The sequence below is a fragment of the Falco rusticolus genome, chromosome 18, assembly GCF_015220075.1.
Source record: "Falco rusticolus isolate bFalRus1 chromosome 18, bFalRus1.pri, whole genome shotgun sequence".
Taxonomy (NCBI): domain Eukaryota; kingdom Metazoa; phylum Chordata; class Aves; order Falconiformes; family Falconidae; genus Falco; species Falco rusticolus.
Window position 1 is genome coordinate 5,316,787 of NC_051204.1, and position 25,709 is coordinate 5,342,495.

Sequence of the window (25,709 nt, forward strand, 5' to 3'; positions counted from 1 at the left end):
AGTTACGTATTGGGGTTTAATTAATGCAATTAGACCAGTTTTTCTTCTTTTTTTTTTTTTTCCAAAGCGCTCTGAGAAGGCTGTTCAAACCGAAGTGGTGGGAGACGGTGGAACACGACGTGGCAGCGGCGTTGTAAGGCAAGAGTAAACTGTACAGGGTCCTCTGCGTGCAAAGCGGGCAGGGATGGGGCACCTCGCCAGCTCGCCCCCCGTTGGGGGGATGTCTCACCCCGCCGGAGCAGCGAGGAGCGGTGCCCAGAGCCCTGCGCTGCCCGACGGCGGGGACGGCTCAGCCGCTGACGGTGCCGGAGCACGGCCCCCCCCCGGGGAGGGGGGTTGGGGGGGCAGACGGGGACCCCTTCGGGGCTTACGGTGGCCGTGTCCTCACGGGGTGCTGCTGCTGCTTTTGATTTTGGCGACGACTTTTTTCTCTTTCACCCGCCTGTTCTGGAACCAGATGGTGATCTGTCGCTCCGTGAGGTTGGTGGCGGCCGAGATCTTCCTCCTCTTGTCGCGGGTGATGAACTTGCTGCTGGCGTACTCCTTCTCCAGCTCCTTCAGCTGCCCCTTGCTGTACGGGACCCTCTTCTTGCGGCCCCGGCGGAAGGAGCAGCCGTCGGGGGGCAACTGCCCGGCGGAGTCTGGGCGTGGGGAGAGACGGGGCTGAGTGGGGCTGGGGAAGGGGGGGTCCCCACGCACCCTGCACCCACCTCCCGTCACCTTCCTGCAAGCAGCACCCCCTCTCCCTGCTCGCCCCGTTTCTTCCCTCCAGCCTCCTGACAGCGACGATATTTAAAGATATTTAAGTGATATATTCTCCCTATTGATATTTAAAGATTATTTTTCTTCTCTGAATTTGTTTCTAACTTTATTTTTGTGCAGAAGTCCAGGTATTGGCAAAATAGCGACGTGGGTGAGCCCCGCGCCGGGATTAACCTGCGGACTCGCTCCGCGGTTCCAGCGCGGTTGCTGCGCGGCCGAGCGTGGCGGGGGCAACTTCGACCCCACCGGCGCGGGGTGGGCGGGGGTGCGTGGGAAGGGGCCCCTCGTTCACGGCCCTGCCGGGGTGGGCTGTAAGCATCCCCTGCCCCCTTTAAAGCAGCCCGATCCCGAGAGCTGCTTGCGGGCTACGGCTGGCACGCAGCTGCCGTGACCGTGTCTGAACCCGGATAGTATCACCGTCTGAACCCGGATTGTATCACCGTCTGCCTCCCTGCTCGGCGGGCGAGGAGTTGCAAAGGGCGGTGTTCATCTAGATTATTATTTTGTGAAATCGAATTCGTGCTAGCTCGCAAGCGTTACTGGATGGCAAGAGCAGGTCCCCAGCAGATTATCTGAAGCCCTGGTCCCAGTCCCCCACGGCACGATGCCCCCCCCCCTTCCCTCCCCCCCCCAGCCCCCTCCCCTCTCCCAGCGCAGGGATTTTACCTGCAAAGGCGGATTTCAGGAGGTACCCGGCCTGCCCCTGCTCTTTGGGGCAGCACATCTGGCTGCTCCAGCCGCCGCCCAGAGCCCACGGCTGGTGGTAACCGTCCACGGGCAGCAGAGTCTCATGCCGGGCCTCCCCCGGGCCGCCCAGCCCCGGGACCACCGACACGTCCAGGTAACCGGCGACGGGCTGGTACGGGGCCCCGTAGCCGGGGTAGAAGGCGAACTCGGCGGGGCGGCTCTGGAAGTCCTCGCTGCCCCCGGGGGGGTCCAGGTATTTCTCGGCGGGGAAGGGCCCCTGGGCCGGGCCGGCTTTCAGGGCGCTGCGGGCGACGCGGCAGGAGTAGTAGCCGCTGCCGAAGTATCCGTAGGGCAGCGGGGCGGAGGCGGCGGGCCCCGGGGGGGCGGCCGGGGGCGGTGGGGCGACGGAGCACGGCTTGGGCGGCTCGGCCGGACCCTCCGCCGGGTAACCGGGGTTCATCCCGGGGGGAGGCGACGGGCCGCCGAGGGCCGGGGGGGGAGGTGGCAGCAGCCCCCTGCCCTGGCCGCCTGCGAAGCCGCCGGCTGCCAGGAGCCCCTCGAGGCCCGGGGGGCCGCGGGGCTCTGGGGGCTGCATGGGGGGCGGCGCGGGGGCCGGGGCATGGGGGGAGCCTGCTCGGCAGCACCCGGGCACTGCCCGAGGGGGGTCCCCGGATCTTTTTAAAAGGCTGCGAGCTGCCGAGAGCTGCCTTTCCCCGCCGGGCTGCCCTGACGCAACGGCCGGGGGCTGCCTCATTGGCTGCCGCTCGGGGGAAAAGGACGGAGAAGGAGGGAAAAAAACCCAACCCCACACAAAAAAACCTCCAGCCCCAATAAACCCTGGCTGCAGAAATTGCGAAAATACTTTTATTGCGACGGGAGGAGGAGGGGGACCCCCCCGCACGTGACAGGCGGGTACACGGGAGGCGCCTCTTGTGCTGCGTCTTGGCCAAAAAAAAAAAAAAGGGGGGGGGGGGCAGAGGGGGTGGGGGGGAATGGGGGGACGAGGGGAGGGAAGGGAAGGAAAGGAAGGATCACGAACGGTGCGGAGGAGCAGTCCCCGGTCGAAAAATCCGGGCTCAGATTAAAACCACCTTTTTACTTTTTTTTTTTTTTCGCTGTAGCCCCTTCTTCCCACGCGGGTCCGGGGGCTTCTGTCCTTGGAAAAGGTCATGCCCAGCCTGAGGGGACCCGGGGGGGGCCCTCGACCCAAGCGGGGTGGTGGTGGGCAGTCATGGGGCAGGGATGACCCCCCCAGGGGCCGGGGCCTCCCCTCCATCCCAGCGTCACTCTGCCCCTGCTCGGGGGGGTTTATCCCACGCACATCGTTGTGCACCCCAACTTTCAGCTACAAAAGGCCATAACCTGTATCCTTGGGGAAAGGGACAGGGGATGGCCCTAAAAGCAAGGAGAGAGAGCAAAGGGGGTCCACGGTACCCCGAAAAAATAATTACAAAGGAGGGGACACACAATTCTGCAGGCATAGAGCTGTTGCCACGCATGGCCCTGGACCATGTCTGCCAAGTCACTGTAGATCCCGCTAGGAAGCATCCCAAAGGGAAAGTATTTGGAAAAGGGAGGTGGGAAAATAATCCAGAGAGTCCCTTTGGGGTTAGGAGCATGGGACAGGTGGAGAGACGGGCAGAAGAGGGGAAAGACGGAGGGATGTGGCGATGGTCTGGAGAAGTTTGGGGTAACACACTGAGGCCTGTGTCCGCGTGCATGCCAATTATATTATTCAGGTACGTGCATTTTTAATCGTCTGTACACATGGTACAAACACACACCGTCGCGTTTCTAGCTCTTTTTTCTCTCTGGTTTTCCCCAAAGGCCTTGTCTGCGGGAAAGCTTTGCTAGAATTCCCTCAAAGGCCACTGGAGCTCATGCGTTGTTTCCTTCGTGCAAAGAAATCGAGAGATTTCTGCCTTCTGACTATCAAATCGCAATAAAAATTCTCCTTCTGCCACGTCTTTGGGCCACCAAAGCAACGACCCATCTGCCCAGAGGAGCCGCGACAGGCTTTAACACGTAAGGACAGAAATCCCTGTGGAAAATAGGGGTTAGAAGTGATGATAGCAAAGCTCTCCCAGGCGGGGAAGCATCCCGTTTCGCTGTGGGAGGTAGCTTCCCCTCTCACCCCCACCCCCCCCCCAAAAAAAAAAACCAACCCACCACCCCAACAAACCATCCCCGGCTCCTTCCAGCTTTATGCCGGGCTGTCTCGACGAGATCCTGTCCTGCACCCCATTCTCTCTCCCAGGGAAACAAATAAAGCACATCCCGAAGCTGCATCTTCACTCCTCGGCCCTTCTCGTCCGTTAAAAATCCCGGGGTCTCACGGAAACCAACGTTTTTCTTTTTCTGGAGAAAGAAAAAAAAAAAATCCCACTGATTTTAGCCTTCACCTTTCCGCTTTCAAAGCTTCTTTCTTCCCTTTCCGTAGTTTAACGACTGCACTTCTTCTTTGATGCCCTTTTTATGCTCCCCCACTCCTGCCCTCTCTCCATTTGCTTCCAAACAGCCCGTAACTCGGGCGCTGGGCACGGCGGCCGCGACGGGCGGCCGAGTGTTTGCCGACGGGGCCGCAGCTCCCCCGCGTCTCACCCTGCTTCCTCCACAGAAAGGTCGGGCTTAATCCCGAGGTCAAGGCCAAGTTGAAAGTTAAGAGCCTGTTGACTTCGGGGCTTCGCTGTGGCGGCGGCCGTCGGGGCGGCCCCGGCCCCGCCGCCCCCCGGAGCCCCCCGGCGCGGGCAGGGCCCGGGCCCCGCGGCGCTAGGCAGGGAGAAGAGTCCCGGCTTGAGGCTGGAGCGGGATCCGCGGACAGACCGACTTGCTGCAGACTTTCCCGGTAGTTTGTATCCCTTTATTTCTTTTTATTATTTTTTTTCTTTAATTCAAGCGGGAAAAAAAACAGGAGGAGTGGGGTCCGCGGGCAGAACCGCTCGGCCGGTCCAGCGTGCCAGACACCCCCATAACCGAGGGTACAGAACCGCAAATTTATGGAAAAATGGGATTTTATTCCGTGTCCCAGGGCCCCTGGGGCCGGCCGGTGCGTGGGGCTGCAGCCGGCGGGCTCAGCCTGGCAGCCTCCGCCGCCGCCTCCCGCAACGCTGCCCCGGCAGGGACGGCGTCGGGGCGCGAGGGGGGATTCACCTATTTCACCCCCCAGAAATCCTGCACTTGGGCTGATTTATTTACAGGCATTACCGATTTCCAAAATTGCAGCCCACCTCGTGCTTTTTAAGCCCGCGCTTCCCTTCGGTTCGTCTTTGTAACACGGTCGGAAAATTTCGAGCAGGCTTTGCCGTGGAAATAGTTTAAAACGCGACTTCCAAACTGATGTTAAGATTTCCGTTCCTTGACAATTTTACGGAGAAAATTTCAGTGTAATATTTCAGGTCACGATAAAGCGAGAGGAACGGGGTTATTTTAAAGGGAAAAAACCTGATTTGTTTTACCAGTTCCTCTCTCCTCTCCATGATCGGGCTTAAAATTACCGAATACTCATTAGTTTGCAACTATACTTTTATTATATTCTCGATAGGATCTATTTAATATTTATGCCATCTGGAATCTGAAAAAGCCGTGGAATAACTTTTTAACGGTCTGTGATTTTTTAAAGCAATTGAATTTGAGGCCGCCGTTACAAAATACAAGGAAAAAAAACCCTCAAAACCAACCCAAACCCCAAAGCAGTTTGAAGGGGGGGGGGGGGGGGGGGCAAATTGGAACTACTTAAAGACTTAACGTTTGGAAATAATCAATTGTTGGAAAATTGAATTCTGGGTCTGGAAGGAAGCCCAGCTCTTTGGTTTCTGATTTTGGCAATATTTCTGGGAAGAAAAAATCAAGTAAAGGCAAACATTTTGATCTTTTATTTCTTTTTTCTCCCTTCGCCGCCGGCCCCTCCTTTCCCACCCCACAGGCATCCCCGGAAGCCCCGGGGATGTAGGTGCGAATATTTCTCTCCCTGATGCCTGGAGGGCCAGAATCTGTACTTTATAGCACATTTCTAGTGGATCCTTTGAACAAATCAGCTGGCATGGGAACAGAGACCGTGGCCTGTCTTTGCTTTGCTCTTTTTATCCCTGCTCTGTGCTGAAGACCCGGCGCTGCGATCACTGCAGTGCGCTTCTGACACCACCCACCCCTAGCTGGGGTGAAATGTGGGGTGATTTCAAACTCGGTGTGTTGTTTTTAATCTGATTCTCACCATCCCTACATGTTCCAGGTTTCCTTTGCCCTCCCCGGCCTTGACTGGAGGCTCCTTCCTTGCCTTTTAGCTTCTTCTTGAGAAACTGGGAGGGCCCAGCTGCACCTCAGACCACCGGTGTGTTGCTCCCGGGCTGTCCAACCTGAAACCTCCAGTTTGGGTCTCTCCCTCCTGTTCACCAAAATGGAAAATGAGACACTGTGGTGGTTTCCTGAAGGCCATGGCTGTGGGTGCCCTCTGCTCCCAGCCCCAAAACCCTGCCCCTCCCTTGGAAAATGCCCCTCCATGAGCTCCCTTCCCACCTCCCGCATCCTCCCCTCCAGCCCCAGCCTCTTCCAGCCCAAGCTCCTCAGCCAGGGAGGTTGAAACCTCAAAGGGGACCAACCCTGACCCTGCTTCTGCCTCTGGGAGGGGAAGAAGCATGGTGGGAGTCCGCAATGGCTTTACCCACAGAGCAGAAACCTGGAGGGGATGTGGCCTGGGGGTAGCTTATGAAGCAAACGTTCCTGCCTGGGAGCAGAGACAAAATAGAAAGGTATTATAGGTATGTCTGTGTTTTATCTGTCTGTCTACTGCAGATAGAGATGTTTGCACATCCTTGACCTGGAAACAGCCATATGAATGTAGCTGGGCGTCCCTGCTTGCGTTGGTTCTGTGTACAATCCAGCTCTCCAAATGCCCTTTCTTTAAATATGGCAAAGTGTGCATCACACTCCTTCCACACACCCCTAGATGTGCATCGCACACTGGCTGTGCATCCCGTCCATCCCACCCAGCCGCAGCAGCTCTTTTGCCTGAACACGTTTCCCTGTCGGCGCCAAGCCCAGCAGCGTGCGCCCATTGCTGCACGCACCAGGGACTAGCTCTGTGTTCCCCAAGTTCCTGCTCAGCTAAAGCAATTTATTTCAGCTGTTGTGGGAGAAAAGGGGAGTTGCTTTGTGCTTGGCTTTTAAGCCCTGCTTCTGATGTTTAATTTGTTAGGAGCCATCCGGATCCTTCGGGCTTCCCTGCTGCTCCCTCCACTGCCGGTGGGAGCCTGCAGCCGGGCGTGGGTTGCGCAGGCAGCCTGTGAGGGGGTGCAGCGTGACCACACACATGGAGGGGCTGGAGGTGAGCCCCGTTTCTGAAGGAATCAGGAGAATTTTGAGGCCTGTTCTCGAAAATGTGCCCTGCAGGAGACATATCTGGTGGTATCCAGTCAGGGCAGGAGCAGCTCCCCTGTGCCAGGCATGTCACTGCTCCGGAGGTGGGAGCCGGAGAATCCCCTGCCCCGGTAGCATAAACTGCTGAGCAAGCCTGTGAGCTGGACATTGCTTCTGCTTCAGCACGGCTCTGCTGCACGCGGTGGGTTAGCGCTCTCTTTTCTGATCTTTCTGGTAGATCAGAGATTTCTCCCTAGGGCAGAAATCCAGACATGAGGCCTTTGTCTTTCGGACCCAGCCGCGGATACGGCAATCTCCACTGAGGGCCAGGTCCTAATTCCCATGCCTGCCGTGATTCATGCTCTAGGCTCAGGGAAGTCTTACTGAGCTCAGTAGGATGGATCATAAATCACAGGAAGATGAGAGATGGCTGCTCCCAGTCCCAGGCACAGAGGTGCTCAGGCCAGCAGGATGGTGACTGAGGTCTCCGTGTCTGCGGTGACCACTGCAGTGAGAATTATGCCTCCTCCTATTCACAGCAAAACCTCTCCAAGCCTTTGGGGCTAAGGCCTTCAGAGCAGGTAAAATATTGGAGATCTGAACCTCCTCATGGCAGCCACACTGTAGAAATGCCCCATGGAGGCATCTGGGAAGCAGCATTGCTCCTTCTCTGTCCAAATCTTGTGTTTCTCTCCTGTACTGCAGGGAGAGACGTGTATATCCGAATAGTAGCCAAGTGATTCATTCAGGCTTCTTTTGCCTTCCTGAGCCCAGCAGTGGATCTGGAAAGCCTAAAAGCAGTTGCTTACAGGACAGGGCTGGGCTCAGCATTGCTTGGGCAGAGCAAAGACCATAGCAAATGTGTTGGGAGACTTTGCAATTAATACATTGCCAGGGAATTACTACAGCCTCTGGAAGATGGTCTGTGCATTGCCCTTGCCACTGCCAGGCCAGCTCTGGGGAGGTCTCTTCTGTCTCCCCCTGCCCACTGCACTGTGATTCCCAGTGAGGAGGGATGGATGCAGTGTGGAAAGGCACCAAGAATCATGCCTGGACCATCCCAGAGCTCTGGTGTGCCCTGGGCTGCAGCATCGTGGGGAACAGGGAGAGACATCCCTGTCCTGGCAGGTTTTAATGCATTTTTATACATTTCTATTTATTCTGTTCAAGGGTTGGAAGCAGGGACTCCTCCCTGTTCCCCCTCCCTCAGCCCTTGAATCCAGCTTGAGATCCCAGTGTGAGGTGGGATGAGCGATAGGGAAGGACTGAGAGCACAACACGAAACGTGCATCTCTGGACTCTGAGACCAAGCTGGGTCCGCAGAGCTCCTGTCCCCTGCCGCTGCGCTGGTTTTCTTCGACCCCCCGGCTCACGCTGCCGGGGAGGTATAAAGCCTTGCGGTAAATGGTAAATCAGACGGAGCGGGCAGCAAAGCCCCCCCGGGCACCCCCGCGCTTCCCCGGCCTCCGCTTCCCACTGCCTGCGCCGTACCTGGCTCCTCTCCGCAGAGCCCACGGGAGGGCTGGGGAGGGCAGGGAGCCCGGTGGGTGCCCCCAGCTCTGCCCCCCCGGGGTGGCCCAGAGCGCCGGGCCCGCCCCGGCTCTGCCCGCAGGGTGCCTGGGTCCCCGCCGGGCACGGGCGGGTGCCGGGGGAGGGGGGAAACCGGGAGGGGGGGGTTCAAAGGTCGCCCTACCCCCCCCACCCCCTTCCTTATTGTAGGGGCGGCGGCCGGGGCCGGCCGGTGGGGAGGAGGATGGGGAGGAAGGCGCGGAGGGAAGGAGGCGGCCGGGGACGCGCACACACACACACGGCTCCCGCCTCCTCCCCGCCCCGGGCTGCAGCCGGGGCTCTACAGCTTTTTAGCCTCAAATGGAAAACCAATTCTAAATTCAGGTATTTCCTGGCTTTTTCAAGGCTGAACTCACAGCTTCCCCGGCGACACCTTCCCGGCTGTTAGGACCAGCCAGCTGATGCCGAATTAATTCGGTGTGGGGAATAAATGCGTTGCTGTGAATCAATGAAACGCCCGAACGTTACTTGCCAGTGGTGGAAAAAATAACGCCAAGTCGGTGGGCGAGTGAGTTATTGGTTTACAAGAAGTGCCAGACTACAGTAAATCCCACGCGTGAATACAATGGCGGGATTGTTGGTTTACGAGAAGGACAGGGTCGGATGCTTTGTATTCTACTTTGCAGAAACATAATTCCATCCTTTTCCAAAGGGCAAAACACAGGGAGACCACATTACCCGAGTCCGACGTTTGCAATGGCTTTGCCTCCCCTCGTTTCCAGCCTGGGAGGGAGGATGGGGGCTCCCCTCCCCGACACCCACCCACCCCCACCCCCAGCTTTGGAGGGATTCCTGAGGTACTTCAGGCCATTTGCACTCAGGGACAGTTCAAAACCCCGCAGGTTTCAGCAGACACCCGGGGGAACACCGGACTGGCAGCTCGGGTCGGGTGACCGAAGCCACGGTTCTTGTGGATGCAGGAATAATTGCTTTAGGACTGAAGAAATCACGGCTGAAAAGTTTAGCACAGTTACAATTAAAGAAAAACGTAGCTGTCCCCGTCTACACGTCAGACAAACGCACCACTGAACTAGTGTCGGTCGAGGCGCAGGAATTCCCATCTCCCTCCTCTCCGAGCGGGATAAAGGTTTTAATATTCCCTAACCTTAAAGTCCTCCGGGTAAATAAGGACGGCGGCAGAGCAGCAAGGACGTTGCAGGGCTCAGACCTCACGTCACCACAAGCATCAATGCCCCGGGCCATTTTCACTCGTTTTCCCTAAAAATCAAGGACATTCCTTGTATTTTCCCTTCGCCGCTGCGGTGCAGAGTAACACCCCGGGCGAGTTGTGTTGCAAACCAGCCGGACCTATGACCACGGCCAGATCTCTTTTTTTTTTGGGGGGGGGGGGACGGGGACGACGACACTGAATATTTTTTTTTGGCTCAGTACCGGCTCGACTCGCAGCGGCCCAAGGACCCCCCGAGCCCGCTCCCCCCGGATTCCTCTCCCGGCACTTGCTGGTTTTCCTGGTGCTGGGGACACGGAGCAAAGCGCGGAGCTTCCCACGGAAGGAAACCCAGTGCTTTCCCTCTGGCCCTTGGAGATATAGTAATTAAGAGCCTCCAATTATAATCGAGACTCGATATCCATTTGAGAGCTTCCCTGAAAAGTTTAAGTAACTGAAATGCATTTATCAATATATCAGTAAGTGTACTAATATTAGCATCAACCATTAAGTTACTGTTAATATTAATACAGTAATAACTATATTGATAAATACTATAATATTAATGCATACGTATAATAATAATCGTTAACAAAATATCATCCCTTTATTTAATCTTTTGATTTAATACCTGTACCCACATATGAACATCTAAAGGAGCCGTCAGGGCAGTGCAGCGTCGCAGGCTCCAAGGGCACCGCGTTACTCAAGGCACAAACACAATTTTCTCGTTTTCTCTGTTGCAGTCACACAGCTGGTAGGAAAGGTTTCTTTCCATTCCTTTCCTTAGTTTATTCCTACATCCCAAAACGCAAAAAAAACCCCCAACTCAACAACCCCCCATCAAAAAACCCCACCCCAAAACTCTGACAACAAAGTCTTGAAGTAACATTATAAAACAGAAAAATAATTATAAAATCGGTTAATTTTTTTTTTCCTCCACTTAGCCCCCATGTTGCCTCAATTACCCTAATTCCTGCAGGGAGAGGAGGTTTCCCCTTCCTCCCTCTCTGTAATATTCCAGCATTACCTGTTTTTTAGCTGTTCTGGGAAAACGGATGATTTTTCCTCTCCCGTTTTGGTGCCACTTATTTTGAAGCTCCCCCCCCCGGGGCCTGGCAACCCCTGCTGGGCTTTGGGGGGGACAGTCACCCTCACAAACCCTCCCCCGGGAGGGAAGGTGTGCTGGGAGGCAGGGAGGTGCCCGCTAATAACCAGCTGCTCCCCCCAGGGCTAGTAGAGGGATCGAGCTCCCATCCACGGAGGCAACGGTTTTATTTTACGTTAATCATTGGATTATTAAAAATGAGCCGAAGCTGAAGGTGCCCCCAAGGTGCCCAACAAGGTGCCAATATAGTCATTAATTTAAGGAGAGGTTTGTTTGTGAACAGCTCAGCTGGGACCACCTCCACGCCTAAATTATGTTTTATTTCGGTTTCATTTTCTTCTCTTTTTCTTCTTCCCGACAAATTTACCCTGCGGGGTCCGGGGGTCCCTGAGATCCTGGCCATGAGCAGGGTCTGGCTGGAAAAACTCGAAACTTTCCCTGTTGAATCATTTGTGTCCTCATGAAACATTAATGGAAATGGAATAATAATTTTTTCATCAACCTTTCCCAACCCCATTTATACCTTTTCACATCTTAATTTCCAGGCGATCTCTACAGCTTCTTGTCCTCCAGCAAGGGAAATCAATTTTCTTTCTTAATTATCAAACAATCAGGATGTAAAAAACCGAAACAGATTACAGTGCAACCATAAATTAAAAATTAAACACACGTGCATGGTGTCAGGAAAGTTAGATACAAACTAGACATTTTTTCTACCATTTACCTCTCTTTGCACCTAAGTTATTTTTCCTTGCTCCCGCTGACTGGCACCTTTCCCTGACCCAGAGACACTTCCTTGTGTCCATGCCAGGTGTTGGGAGCTGACTGCAGATCATGGTTTCCACTCAAAAATTCCTCATTTTCAGAGTTCTGATTTTTAAATTATTGTATATATTTTTTTGTTTTAGCTTGCACAGTATTCTTTTAAGTCTAGAGATTGAAACAGCCAGCACCATAATTTTCAGAGCAGGTTTGATACACTTGGCTTCAGACACCTGAGCTGTTCCCTGCCTCCCCGTGGCGATAACTCACAGCCTCCCTGGGGAACCTGACGAGCATTTTGGTGGTCTTAGACTATATTTTGCCTTCTTACTTTAGTCTAATCCCTGCTGCTCATCAGTGCAGTTGGGGAATAACTTGGATTTCCAAAACATAACACAGGGGGCAAAAAAGATTCATGATGGCAGGGTTATTCACTGCCTAGAAAGTCCTTCAAAAGAGATTTTCAGTCATTCCCTCTGACAACCGTCCTTCCAGCGTCATCCGGAGTTGTTTCTTTACAGCAGAAGAGGCAGACCACGTGCAGACACTTGCACACTCACACAGCAGGAGATGATCTGGCCAGCCATCCTCTTCCCATTTCCAAGATAACCTAGACTTTTCAATACCTGTGCCCACACAATTTTATATTCTCCAGAAGGAGGGGCAGATCTGGGTTCTCCCTCCTTGCGCAGTGTATACACATCAGAGTACTTCCCAAGCACCTGTCTGGCAGATGGTTCACGATTAATGTTGTCTTTCCACTGTTATGTACAACTTCTCCTGCTGACTAGTCACGTACCGCAAGACATCAGGCAGCGCTGGATCATTTTATGAATGCCAGGACCAATAAATACTGCTTGCTGGTCCTTGGTGGTTGTGAGCAATGTTACCACCCGTGTGACTTAATGTGATCATATATTTCTGCACCCAGGCCCCAACTGTTAAAAGCAGGGGGTGTGACGTTGCCATCAGTGGCTTCGTATTTCCCATTCATTCCTGAACACGTGTCCAAAATGCTATCAGTTGTTGCTTAAGAAAATAAATTAAGAAGTAAATATTGTTTCCTCATGGCTGGCTTACTGTAATCATCTCTTCGCTTGAGCTCCCCCTTTTCTACTGCTTGTAGAGAAGACATTTCCCTCAGATCTATATGGCTGGTATCCTTTTAAAAGGTAGAGGGGTTTTATCTTGGATATTCTAAAAAATCTGTATTGGCTCCCCCTGATCCCTACACTTCTTGGCTATAATGGCCCAGGGATTTCAGACACAAAGCCTCTTCTGGCTCTGCTGTGAGGAAGGAAATCTAGAATTAGTTTCAGCAGAAAGGAGTCAAAGCACTCTACAAGCTACATCCCTCCCTGTCTCTGCTAGAATATAAATCTTCAGATATATGTTGTAATGAAAGAAGCCATCCCATATGCACTGGAACTAATTAAATCCCAATCACATGTTCCCAACAGAGGCGATGTGCCTGGGGAGCAGCACAGCTCCTCCATGCAGAGAAGCGGAGACTTGCACCTTCCTGTCCAGGCTGGCAGCTGGGATTACAGGCCCCTGAAGGATGCAGAGCTGATGTTTTGGCTCCTGACCCGTGTTAAGCCTCTGTTATTCTGGGTTTGCTCCTATTGCCCTAAAGCTGGGGTGGGAATGGTGGGTAGGTCTTCTGCTGCACTCACATTTCCCTTTGGTACGTGGTTTTATATCCCGAGAGCCCTAATCCTGCAGCAGGTGATCCACATGGCTTGTGCTGGACTGCAACAGTTTATGATAGGGCTGTATTAAAATTGTATTAAGTGATGGCATTGGTAGGACGGAGGAGGACTGACCGCTGGCAACTTAGCCTTGGCAGACCAGCTGTCTGAGATGGGGTGGTCTGAACTCAACCCAAAATGGACCCAACTGCCCCCAGTGTACCATTTCTTTCAGGGAAGAAGGAAAAATGGAAGCTGAGGCTTGTTGTGCCACTAGCTGTTGAAATGAAGCTATCAGAGGACAAGTATCTACACTGGCTGAAAAGCAATATGTATGGAAACTGATGCAATTTTCACATGCAGATAAACCCTTTAATCTCATTTTGCATAATTGTATTGTTGCAAAGGGATTATGCACTATTGAAACTACCGATATTCTCTAGCCTAGATAATTTCTCAGAGCCTTTAGTTGACAGTATTGCTGTATATAATAATTATGGCTCATGATCATCTTACTTTGCCCAGCTGTTATTGATACAACTCATCAGCCAGACGTTGTTCTAAAAACATACTACTAATAAATGCCACTGAAACCTGCGTGCATACAAAATATGATGGAGTGAAAAATAATAAACCTGCTACAGTGAATGATCAGAACAAAGCAATAGTCACATATAGTGAGACCTGAAAGCCTTCAAGGCAGAGACATTTACTGGAATTGCTTCCAAAATACACAATTCAAAGTGGGCAGAACAAAAGAGGTTTGGTTTATCTCAGCAAGGAGCCAATTTATACCAGAGAAATCAAGGAGATGGTATTTGATATTTGTACACAATGGCATATCTTAGCTGTATTAGCTCTTGGCACCTCAGATCCTGAGCTCCAGTGGCACCAGAGGGGTGAGGGTGTCACTGTAGTCTATAACAGATAAAGCTGCCAGCCTGTTCTTTCGAGGACCTTCCCTACAGAAATACCCTTTTCCCTAAGCTTTCCTGTAACTCCTCTTTGCTACCTCCCATTTCACCAGAGTTAAAATGAAAAAATGGCATTAGCTTCCTTCTCTGCTAATTGGACTATTAAGTGGGAAGCACTGAGAAGTCAGCACCATCCTGTGCTCCCCCCTGGGACGAGCAGCAGGGAAGTGGCAAATGTACAAGCGCAGATACTGTAAAACACTCTTCCTAGTCAAATGAAGTGAAGACAACTGAACCTGTACTTGCCCTTAGCTGAAGGGCAGTGTCAAAACTTCATTTTCTTTTTGATTAACCCCCAGATTAAGTAATTTAAAGGGAAGGAAAGTGATTCTGCTGAGTGACACTAATTTCAGTCTGATTCATTTTACAGTGTTGTAAAAACAATTATGTGCCTGGCACCCTCCAGAACATTGAACACTGTTCAATAACCATCAGATCTACTGAGATGAAACTGATACAGCTTGTTAGAGCATAAACTTATTGAAAATGTGCTTTGCAACCAGACCAAGTGGACAGTGGCTTTTTTTTTTTTTTTTTTTTTTTTTTTTTTGTAGTATATGAGCTTGGCAGGTTTTCCTCAACTTAAATCAAAAGGCATGATTGCTATAGTCACTTTCGATCAGATTTCTAAAGAAGTCTAATTCTCATTTGGGCACTTAATTGGATTATTCTGATTATTCAGAAGTATTAAAAACATGTGGGATAATGTGTTAGGGGCTTTCAAAAGGGCTAAACTTTTGTCACAGCTTGGGACAGATTTTTAAGTATTTTGTAATTATGTAGAAGCCAGAAATGGCCAGGTTCTATTTAAGTTGTTAAATAAAAAGTACATTCCCAGTGCAGTTGCTCCCAAGGATATCCCATCCCGTCCTAACCCATGGGTCAGGGCCACACACAGCACACTGAAGAACTTTCAAAAACCCAGTTTTTCTGAAACTACTGCTTTGATTTGCTGTTTTCTGACTACATTTACAGATCTGGCCATTTTAATACCTAAACTGATATCACTGTTAAACCAAAAAAGAAAAGAATTAGTTCTGTATCCTTTTTCTTTTTCCACACTGACACAAGAAAATGAAAAACTGTACAGCTCAGAAACTTCCTTTTGTAGACATAGAACCTCTTTTATTGAGAATCTGCTATTGAAATAGATGACCTGAAAAAATAATAACTCAATGAAATTTACTTTTCCAGAATTAAAAGGCAAGAGGTGATGGATACCCTGAATATACCCGACAGTACCATGAAGGTCTGCTATCAACACTGAGAAGGTCAGAACAAGGCTGTAGAAATGAATATTATGGGATCTGACACTTTCCAAGAGTCAGTAAGAGCTAAAGCCCCTAAGGGTTATCTTTGCTGTTCGTTCCAAGCCTGTGCCATTAATAGCTGGAGCAGGGACCAAAACCAGGCCAAAGCTACCAAAAAGTTCTACTCCACATTGGAGAGAATGAGATTCGATTCTGTTCCTCACTCTGTGGGTCACAGATAAAGTTCCAGAGAGGTCCAGTGACACAGATGATCATCTCTGCCAGGTAGCAATGGGCTCGGTGCCTCAGTTTCCCTATCCACAATACCACTGCCATAATAATATTTTCCCAATCCATTAGTGGTGCTTTGTACAAGCAGTATTTCTAATACACCATGCTTCATTTCTTCACGTACATTTGGCTCCAGAAATGAAGGATGAAGGATAAAAGAAAGAGGTACTAATTGCCTTGATTGCTGCCCCTCAAAGTTTTTTTAATATGCTGTTCAATAATATACATAATATGAAACGTGCTTCTCCCTTCTTTATACTAAAATATTCTTCCAGTATTTAGAAGGTCTGAAATTTTTCTCTCCACCTGCCAGATCTCCTTTCAACTCAGAAATCCTTCTGCCTTCCACTGTGTGGGTGCTCACACGGCAGTGAATCACTGTGCTAAGAACCTAGCTACTAGAAAAAAAGCAAGGAGGCAATCCATGACCCCTTCCCAGGCTCACATTATCTTCCTCGCAGTGACCTGATTAACTGCATCTCATGTATGTGGTAGTTTCCAGTGACTTACATTGTATTGTATTTTTACATAGGAACAGTCTTGGAATGGGTAGCTTAATTTCTACCAAAAAATCCTATTAAAATATATGAAAAGATTCATATCTTATTGATGTCCTGCACAGTAATTATCTTCCTTAACGCAGACACATCTGTCTCACAAGGCTAAATAGCTTGTATCAGGAGCCGGTTCAAAGTCAGATTGATGGTACAGACTAAATTCATTCTTGGTGCAACACTGCTGAGGTCTGTGAAACACAGAGCATCAGCCCAGTCTATGTTACAAAATTGGCTACTGTTAAAAAATGAGCTAAAAAAAAAAAAAAAAGTGAGGATGATACACTGGTTACCTTTTAATTTTGTTTCATGTTGCTATTCTGCTGGGGCAGAGGTTTTCATCCCTTGCTCAGTCAGCTGTTCATTCCCCACCTTCCCTCAGTGACTGCCCACTTTCAACTAAAACAATTGTAGCTACCTCTGCAGTGGATCTGCAAAGTGCTTTTGTTAAAAATCACAACAAAACATCAGCATTTTCCTAACATAATTCCACAGGTGAAGTTCAAAGTAGGAGTGCTGAACACCAATCTGGCACAATTAACAGCAGCAGGCTCCAGACACACGGATGATCAGGCAGAATGTTTATATTTGTTCTGCTGCTGGTAGAGGAACCATGAAGCAATAGCCTCAAATCTTTCTTTCATCAAGACAGATGTTGTGAATGCTTTGGACTGGGACAATGCCTCCTTACCTAATTTTGTCAATATGTTGTAAACAAATGTACATTTTCTGAAAATGAGGTTGAAAAAGAAATTGCCTTATCCAATGAAGCAATTTGTCAGACACAAGGTCTTTTTGCCTCTCTAATCAGATGAAAACTAGGCCAAGGAAGGGCATATCTATGAGTAGTTGAGTGCTTTCTTAACAGGGTTAAGTGCAAAATGAATGACTCTCAATGGAGCACTATAAACAACAAGGCTTGCCAAACCCCCAGACTTACAAGATCACAGTTGGTGTTCCTCTTCTTGGCCTCTTCCATCCTTTATTCTTCACAAGTCTCAGAAGTGAGACTGCTATACCACGTTAATGTATTTATTTTTATGCTCTTTACAGTCTTATGAGAGTCACAGATGTACAGGTTTGTTTTAAACATATCTTGCCCTATGAAGAGAAAATTTTCAAGATGTGGTGCAAGCACTCAGCCGTTCAGCTGAAGTTCAGTACAGAAAACTAACTTCCCTCACTAATGATATTCCACTAGGTAGATCAGACACTGCCCTGACATTCTTAGCAAAGGATTTTTCATTGAGCAAAACAAGAGCTGGCAGCAACCAGATACCATCATAGCAAGCATAGATACATCAAGTTTTGGTACAAGAGTTTCACATCAGGACACCCACAAACTCCTGACATTTCTTTTTTAAAGGCAAATTTCCCACATCTATTGATGGATGTTATGTGCTAGCAAAGCTGTGAAAATGGAAGCAGTTGCCAAAGAGTATGTTTAAAAAAAGAAGCAACAAAATGGTTCTGTCAGTTCCTGATTCACAATATTGTCTATAGAAAACAGGATCTCTCTGATTTGGGGAAATAAAATCTTTGGGAGTAGAGGTTTGCTAAAGCCCCATAAGGAAGGAAATAGAATAATTAGTAGATTAAAGGTATGTCCACACTATAGGCTGAAGCTTTAAACAAGCTAGTTCATATTCTGGAAGCAGTATAGCTAAGGCAGAGCTGCACATGCATTGCCAGTTCTCAGTGAGTAAATTAAAGATAGCTCAGATATTGCTTCACAAAGGGGTTCCCAAATTAGGTTGCTCCCCATGCTACAAATTTGCATGCAGAGGAGCGTTCCATTATTTTAGTGGTACTCACTTGTCATTTTAACCGACCTGTGTGCCATTGCTCATAAAGGCATCAATCACAGTTTGAGACCAGTTACTTCCTACTACCACTACAAGACTGCCCAACAGATACACGCTTTGGAAGCAGATGGAAATCACACACTGAAAGAAAGCACACCCTTCCCCACCAGCTTGGGACATTCTTCCTACAGATGCCATTAAACCTGTGCATGGGTTTAATGATATAACTGAACAACTTGCAAAACAGATCCTAAAAATCCTCTACCTGGCAGCATATTTGTCCTGTATTGTTTCCAGTAACAACGTGATGGTCAAAGCGAAGGCAGCAGAAGCTAGCACCTTCCTTGTCAAGGTTTTCCCTTCCCAATATAGCTTCCATCAAGTCAATATATCATTTCTGAGGCAGTTATCATACACTGAATATTTCTGATTAATCATCTAGCACACAAAGCAAATCGATTTCCCTCTTTGCAGTGCTCAATCCTTCATTCCCAATCACTTTAAAACTAAAATTAGGAATTTTTTGCTCTTTTTATACTTAGCCTTAACAGCTATAAATAGTATACTGAGGATATAATGCTGAGTCAGAGAAAGAAAAGTCACCCACTGAGTGATGAGTAACTCTCATCTCTCCTTCCTACAGTGTGAAGTCAAACCTAGCAAGTGATAAGGCCCACTGAAGTGCACCATTGTTCACAGAATGCAGTTCACTCCTGGCTGGGTAGGACCCCACTTTTACAGAATACTTCTGAAAGGTGATAGTTCTTGGACACATAGATGTTATCACTTAGTTTCTCCTCCTCCTCTTCCTTTGTCCTCAAATTTATTTGTAGCTTCCACGGTTTGTAACTTAGGACACACTATGCTATTCTTTGTGTCAGAGAACTAGTATGCTGCGGCTACAAGCCATTTGATATTTTCATAAGGAGATCAAGGTTTTAGAGGACTGGAATTAGCTAACAGAAAAAATACTGTGACTATAGACCTCTGAGTTTTTTTACTTGCTAATCTGACTCTCTGTTCTGTTGCAGGGTGATGAACACAGACTGCATGGTCTCTTGGGTCTGGATTGGAGTTGTAGCCATCCAGCATCTCCAAATCTTACTTGACATTTGCTAAAAATCATATCCAGCCTGAAGCAACAGAGACAATATTGTTCAGCATATCATAGCTCACAGATGGGCTGAAGAAATAGGTTTATACCACATCCTAGGTGTAATTACAGGCACCCATACTTGCCTAGAGTTGAACTGCTGTGGTATTGAGTGGCTCCAGGAAATGCTAAAGGAGAAATTGTGAGCCCAGTCTATCCCTTTGCATGGAACTTTTTGCAGAAAGCAGAGCCCAGGCCCCACTGCCTTAATTACTGGGACTGTTAAGATACAATAACTGATATGAAAGCCCTTCCTAGAAGATCCCTCACCTACATACCTCAAGCTGCATATAAACCAAATTCTTGTGTGATTTGATGGCTACCTAGAACACAGTATACATGCTGTATTAGGAAGTTAAATATATCTTACAGGTGACAGAGACTTGTGGAGCCAGGTGAGGGGATGCACTGTGCTTGATCCCAGCATCTAAGATCAGAGATAAATAACACAGGAAAACTGGAGGTTTTGCTGCTGGTTTCAACGAGGAATTGTGAACAAGTCACTTAAGCTGGAAAAAACACCCACCTTACCCAGCCTGTTCTTGGTGAAGTGATGCCAGCTCTTTTTTATATATATTGCAAAGAGGCAAGCAAATCAGTAACACCCATCAGTTTGAAATTGTAGCCTCAGGTTGAATGCAGAGTCAATACCAGTCTAGCATGTGCTGGCAGTAGAAGGAACTGGCATTAACTTGCTGTGCTCTGAGAACCGCAGTCTGCCCCTTCCATTGCCAAGTAGCTGCCACCGAGGGCAGTGGATAGGGCTGAGATACCTCTGTGTGCAGAGAACTGGAGTGAAGCTGGACGCAAAGGTGAGGCCACGGCGGCAGGCAACGCTCCCCACGAGTGCCCAGGAGCGCAGCAGCAGCTTTCCCACCGATTCGGTGTAGTCTATCCCCCTCTGCCGTCCGGCCCCGGGAAGCTTGCGGGAGATCTGCAAGGAGCCAAAACAATCCGAAACTGGGGGTAAGGAAGAGGCTGATGGTAGCAACCAGCTGGCTGACACACACCACCAGCCCCCCTACCACCCCCCAGCCCCCCAAAGCAGTCAAAACGTGATTGTACTGCAGGATCAGGGCCCTTAAGTAACTGGGGCTTGGATTTGTGATTCAAGACAACATCAAACACGTGTATTTCCAAGTGAGCACTACCCTGGAGTAATTGGGGGAGCAGATATGATGGTTATGTTTCATAATAGCCTGTGTTGTTACCTATATTTTAATAACATCTGCTATATGCAGCCACATCTGGCTGGTAGTGCAGCCCTATTCTGCATGCAGTTATTAAAAGTGGACGATATTCTAGAAAGGGCAGATTTTTTTTGATAACAAACACAAATGTGACTGAACTGGTATGTTTCTACCCTAACATTGCAATAGTTCAACCTGTGTACAGCTTCTTTATACCATTATAACTGTATGCATGCCTGGAACCTTCTGTTGCTCAAATTATTACTGAGTTAGAGCAATCCCATTTAATAGTATAGGAAAGGATTTAGGAAGCAAAATGTAAAGAAGAAATGTATACTTGTGGACCATCTTTTAAGACTTATGCCTTGCACAATCCCAGCACTGCAGCTGATTTCTTTACAAAGGAATAACACAAAAGGAACATCGCAAGAGAAATGCTTGCAATAGGGAAAAATATTATGTCTGGGTAAACATAAACAAAAATATAAAAATGCCTATCACAGCTGATGAAGATAACAAATACAGTGAAGAAGTAGAACTGTGATAGCATGATGATCTAAGATTACAAGCAAAGTCTGGAGAGTGGTAACATCTTACCAGACAAATCAGTGTACCTAGGAAAAGCAGGCAAGCATTTAATCTCAGGACAAAACTGAAACAAATCCCATTTATGCTGTCAAGCTGGAGTACAAACTCCCCACTGTGGAGTTTTCTTCCCAATTTTGGTGTTCAATTCTGTTAATCATCTGAGTTTCTTCACTTGATTTATTCAACAGCAAAACATTCAGTGCATTGGGGAAACACAAAGAGATGCTTTGAAGACTTACATCAAGCATATGGAAGATGTACAAGACAAGGTAAACACCACCCCCTCTGGGAGTAGCTTAGAAATGTTCTCTCCTTTTTACCTCTTACTACCAGTGTCTTTTTCTCTGGCAGAATTAACTCTGTTCTTGTTAATGAAATAATTTGTCAGATGCATGCATACATTATCCTGCAAATGAATGAACAAGATGCAGGGTTAGAAAGGTATTAGCCTCCTCCCTTCTTCTCTACATGATCCTGGTCACACTGCATAATGTACAAAGCATCTTAATTAAGCACAGAAGATTTAATGGCACTAAATATGATCAGCCCTATACTGATCCCATTACTCTAAAGAACCCAATAAATGAGGCTCAACAGTTTCAATTTCACTTCACTGCAATCTCATCAGCATTCCAATTCCATCACTTCTGAGAAATCAGCAGTTTCAATGGAAGATAACCCTCTTTCCCAGTCAAGTCCCATTCTACAACCACTTATTAGTAGAGCTAATTCTGTGTTGGAATGATCCAGAACTGCATACCAGAACCTTTTCCAGCCATCAGATAAGCCACGACTACTTTTCATAAAGAAGTAAGCCAAAGTATCTTAGCATTTAGGACCTTTTCTCCTCCCAAGATTTCCTTTAACTATCCTCCCCGCCTCTCCCCACCCCAATGCTTCATGAAAAATAGTAACAGAATAATACAGAAAGTTAATTACACGTGTATTTATAGAAGTACTAACTGTGCCAAAACTTGTCTGCAGCACTGATTTGGATAATATAACACATGCTGTATTCTACTGTAGAATTTGCTCAAATATTTCACGCATAATTTTATTTATGGCATTCAGATACTACAAGATTAATTGCCAGTATTATGAAGTGCTTAGAGATTCTCAAGAGAAAGATGCTACGGACAGTCGAAACCATTACGATTTCTCCATATCTCTGGTTGCTATGTATTGAACTGTCATTAACTTCTGCTAATAGGCTTGTTTACTTACCAAGCTATTATGCAAAAGGTCAGAGGATGCTGAAGTAGCAAAATGTGTAAGGCCCTCATTATAGACAAATATCCTCAGAGGGTCATGGGATGTCAGCAGCACATAAATCCTCAGATCAAACTTTAATCTACCAAGAATAAAAGGCTGGGAAGGAGAACATGAAGCCAATTTGCTTCTAAACTTCCTTGGAACACCAGAGCAACACTGTAACTCATTAATCGCTATAGCAAAGGCAACAAGGCTAGCTGATGTCCCCACTGAAGTACTTTCTAAGCCAGAAATACACTCTAGCCTGGTGCTGAGGTGGGAAGGATACTGTAAATGTCTCTTACTGGGGTGTAGTAACACCTACCAAACTAGAGCTTGTGTCTGCACTACAGCAAGTGTTCACGGGTTCTCCACTTAAATTTAAAGCCATAGCTGGTCATCGTACAGCTCAGTGAGTTTGAAGTTTACTTAAAGCATGAATGTTTGAAGGAATGAAACACGAACAACAGAAAAGGAGCCTGTTGGTCAGTCCACCCTACCTCCTGCTTAAGAGGATCCAATTTCCTACTTTCTTTTTCTCTGAGCAGAGGCTCTGTGTGTCCTCCTTTCCATTCCATCTCTTATTTTTTTCCAGACGTTCATAGACTTTCATTCTTTCCTTGGAACATTCCCTAAAAAATAACAATGAGGTCAATGCAAAGTCAAACAAATTTAGCCCATAAAATAAAGTGTGACCAAAGGTCAACAATAAACCAAAGTAAATGAAGGTTTTGCTCCTCAGATTATTAGAAGTCCAAACAACTAGAAGCTTAATGAAGTTTTTATATTAGAACTTAATTAAGGACATGACTTAAAAGTGTCAATCAAAAACACTGTGGTGAGAAACTTGTTTGGAACAGGACAATAGGGCTTAATGGGACTCCTGAAAAATAAGTATCTTTTTAGTGCTCATTCATGGATGAAGGATAAAGTTTTCCTTGTTCAGTTTATCTATCCTGAATGCCCTGAATTCTTGTCAAGGTGATTCTGCCGCAAAATATTAGAAGTCATTTCTGAACAAGAGTTTACAGAATAACATATAAAGTAGACATTTTTCTTTTGACAGTGATGAATTCTTTTGACAGTGATGAATCTGAAGGAAATGACCAGTGGACGCTATTTATGGCTGACTGACCACATCAAGGCAAGGCTAAACTGGATATTAAAACACCAGCTCAGTGACAAAGCAGCACGGAATGGAGGGATTACCCTTGAGATGTAAAGCTGGCAGATCATATCCTGTCTGGGTTTTATGTCGTCCTCAGATTTGTCTGCCCTGACAGGCAAGAGTCCAGTTTACAGATACAAGTCTTGCGATTACTTGATCCGCTGTTGGGCTACAAATTGTCATGACTATGAGGAGGGAAACAGAACAGAGGGACACTATGAAATAATGAAATGATTGCATTAAAGCTGCTTTCTAATGTCAGTTTTCTAGGCTTGAGTTTTTAAACAATTGCAAGAATTTTGCAGAAGCGTAACTTTAACTGTAACAGCAAATAGGATTGTAAGAATTTTGTAAGATTAAAGAACAAGGACTACTTTCCTTCAGCCCTCTGCACTTAAAGTTTTAAGTGACAGTTACTTAATTTTCCTGATTTCTTTTCTAAGACTAATTTCTAACTAGCCTAGCATATTAATCTTCACATAGCATTCGGGAGAGGCTTCTAATATGCTGGAAGTTAGCTCCTTCTGACATACAAATAATAGAATTTAAATCCAATGCCCAAAAAATAATTGTGCCAAGAAGAAAGCTTTACTCTGCAGGAAGACACTAAGAAAGAAGTTGAATTATTTTGGGAAGAGCTTTACCACCCTGCTTATGTTCCTAGCCAGCAAAAATTTCCTACATACCTTACTCCTTCCAGGGAAGTGGCTAATTTTCTGGGGAAAGAAGTCCAGGGGAAAAGAAAAAACCAGAAACAAATATTTTGATCTTCACCTTTCTGACTGCAAAAGAACAATAAAGGGATCATCACATGCGTATAGCCTAACCAACTCACTCTCACAAGCAGTTGATTATTTTTCATTTCCTCTAATCGATCTGCTGAGACATCTGTGCAGCATGCTGTTCGCTCATTATCTCTTGCTCCCCAAAAGCCATACCCGCTAGCAGCTCCACACACAGCATCGCAGAGCAGAAGCAGTTTCAAGAGAATGAAGATTTGTAATTTCAAACTCTCTGCTTGCACTCAGAGGGACATGTGGAATCTCTGTTCAATTAGATCTCGGCAATCAATCAAGGTGGATTGCTTTTGCTGGCTGTGGATGTATTATTTACAAACTGTCCACTTTAGATAATAATCTGGGCAATTAGTCATAAATGACTACCAAGCAAACAGACAAATTCTTACTGTTTCAGAAGCTTCATACTAGCTAGCAATAACTGCTAGAACAAACAGTTCCATTGACGTTTCTGATGAGTGGTGAAAAACAAAGATTCCTGGAATACAACTCTGAATAATGCTTTATTTGGATTGGGAACGGAGCCATTTACAGTGTTTCTTCATGTTCTTCTCTGAAGGCACAAATCCAGAAAATACTGGCAAGAGCTCACAGACTTACTAAGTTTTGACTTCTTGCCTAACTTCAGTCATTATGAGAGAAATATGCATAATGATCACAAGCTAGTACTTCAGAAAGATTAAACATTAGGGATAGCACATACACACAAAGAGCAAGTGTTACAACAACAGGGGACACTCCGGGGCCAATAAAGAAACACTCGAAGGACTGGTAGCACATGCCTGAAGTCAACAGCGTCAGTGGGGGAATTCCAAGGACAGGCTGCCAAACTGCAAAACAAGGCGCACAGACACTAAAGCTGTTGATTTCTAACAATTCAAGTGATATGTTAAAATAATGCTGACCCTCGTGCAACTGTAAATTTACTAGTCCTTTAGGAATCGACTCCACCACAGTTATTTTGGCTTTCCCAGCCAAGACGGAACAGAAACGCTTTCCCCGTGCTTCATCCTTGTGCCAGGAGCAGACTCTACCACTCAACAGACCCATCTATGGCTACAGAGCAATTTTTGAAGCATTTTTTTCCTCAGGGTTTCACTCTCACACCTGTCACGCAGCCCCTGGCGTTATTTCAATGCCAGCAGGAGAATCCCGGGGCAGGAACCTCACAGAGACCGCCACCCCGGTAACGGCCCTCAGCAGGCCCGGAGGCACGGCTGGGCCTGCAGCACAGGGAGCTAGGACCCCGCAGCCCACACACCGGCAGGGCCAAGCCGGGAGGGCCGGTACCCCCGCGGGGCGGGCTGGCGGGCTGGCAGGCTGCGCGACCCACCCCCGCCAGCCGCTGAGGCAAAACAACAGGGCGAGGCCCGCAGCAGCCGGGCGGCTAAGGGGAGTGCGCTCCTACCCTTCCCCGCCTCCTGATTGGGCAAAACAACCTGCCTGACACCCCTCTCGCCCCGCCCTCTTAATAACATTTGCTGCTCCATTGGGCTAAGAGGCCAGGAGGGCCTCTGGTTGGATAAAAGCAGCAAGGGGCGGGGGAGGTGTTGCTAGGGCAACAAGAGGACGCGCTAGCGTCACGGGCG

General features: G+C 47.9%; 1 protein-coding gene across 1 annotated transcript; it reads right to left on the reverse strand.

Annotated features, from left to right (window-relative positions):
* Positions 1 to 384: 384 nt before the first annotated feature.
* On the reverse strand, positions 385 to 1,909 carry HOXB13 (homeobox B13). Its single transcript, XM_037411559.1, has 2 exons — positions 1,429 to 1,909; positions 385 to 641 (listed from the first exon to the last, which is right to left on the reverse strand). Exons 1-2 carry the CDS (start codon positions 1,907 to 1,909, stop codon positions 385 to 387), a joined length of 738 nt encoding a protein of 245 aa, XP_037267456.1.
* Between the last annotated feature and the right edge of the window lie 23,800 nt (positions 1,910 to 25,709).

Bases quoted from the DNA above. Each gene is read 5' to 3' on its own strand.
- HOXB13 (XM_037411559.1), bottom strand. From the start codon at position 1,909: ATGAACCCCGGTTACCCGGCGGAGGGTCCGGCCGAGCCGCCCAAGCCG. The intron at 642-1,428 runs GTAAAATCCCTG...CCCCACGCCCAG, and splicing joins CCTGAAATCCGCCTTTGCAG to ACTCCGCCGGGCAGTTGCCC.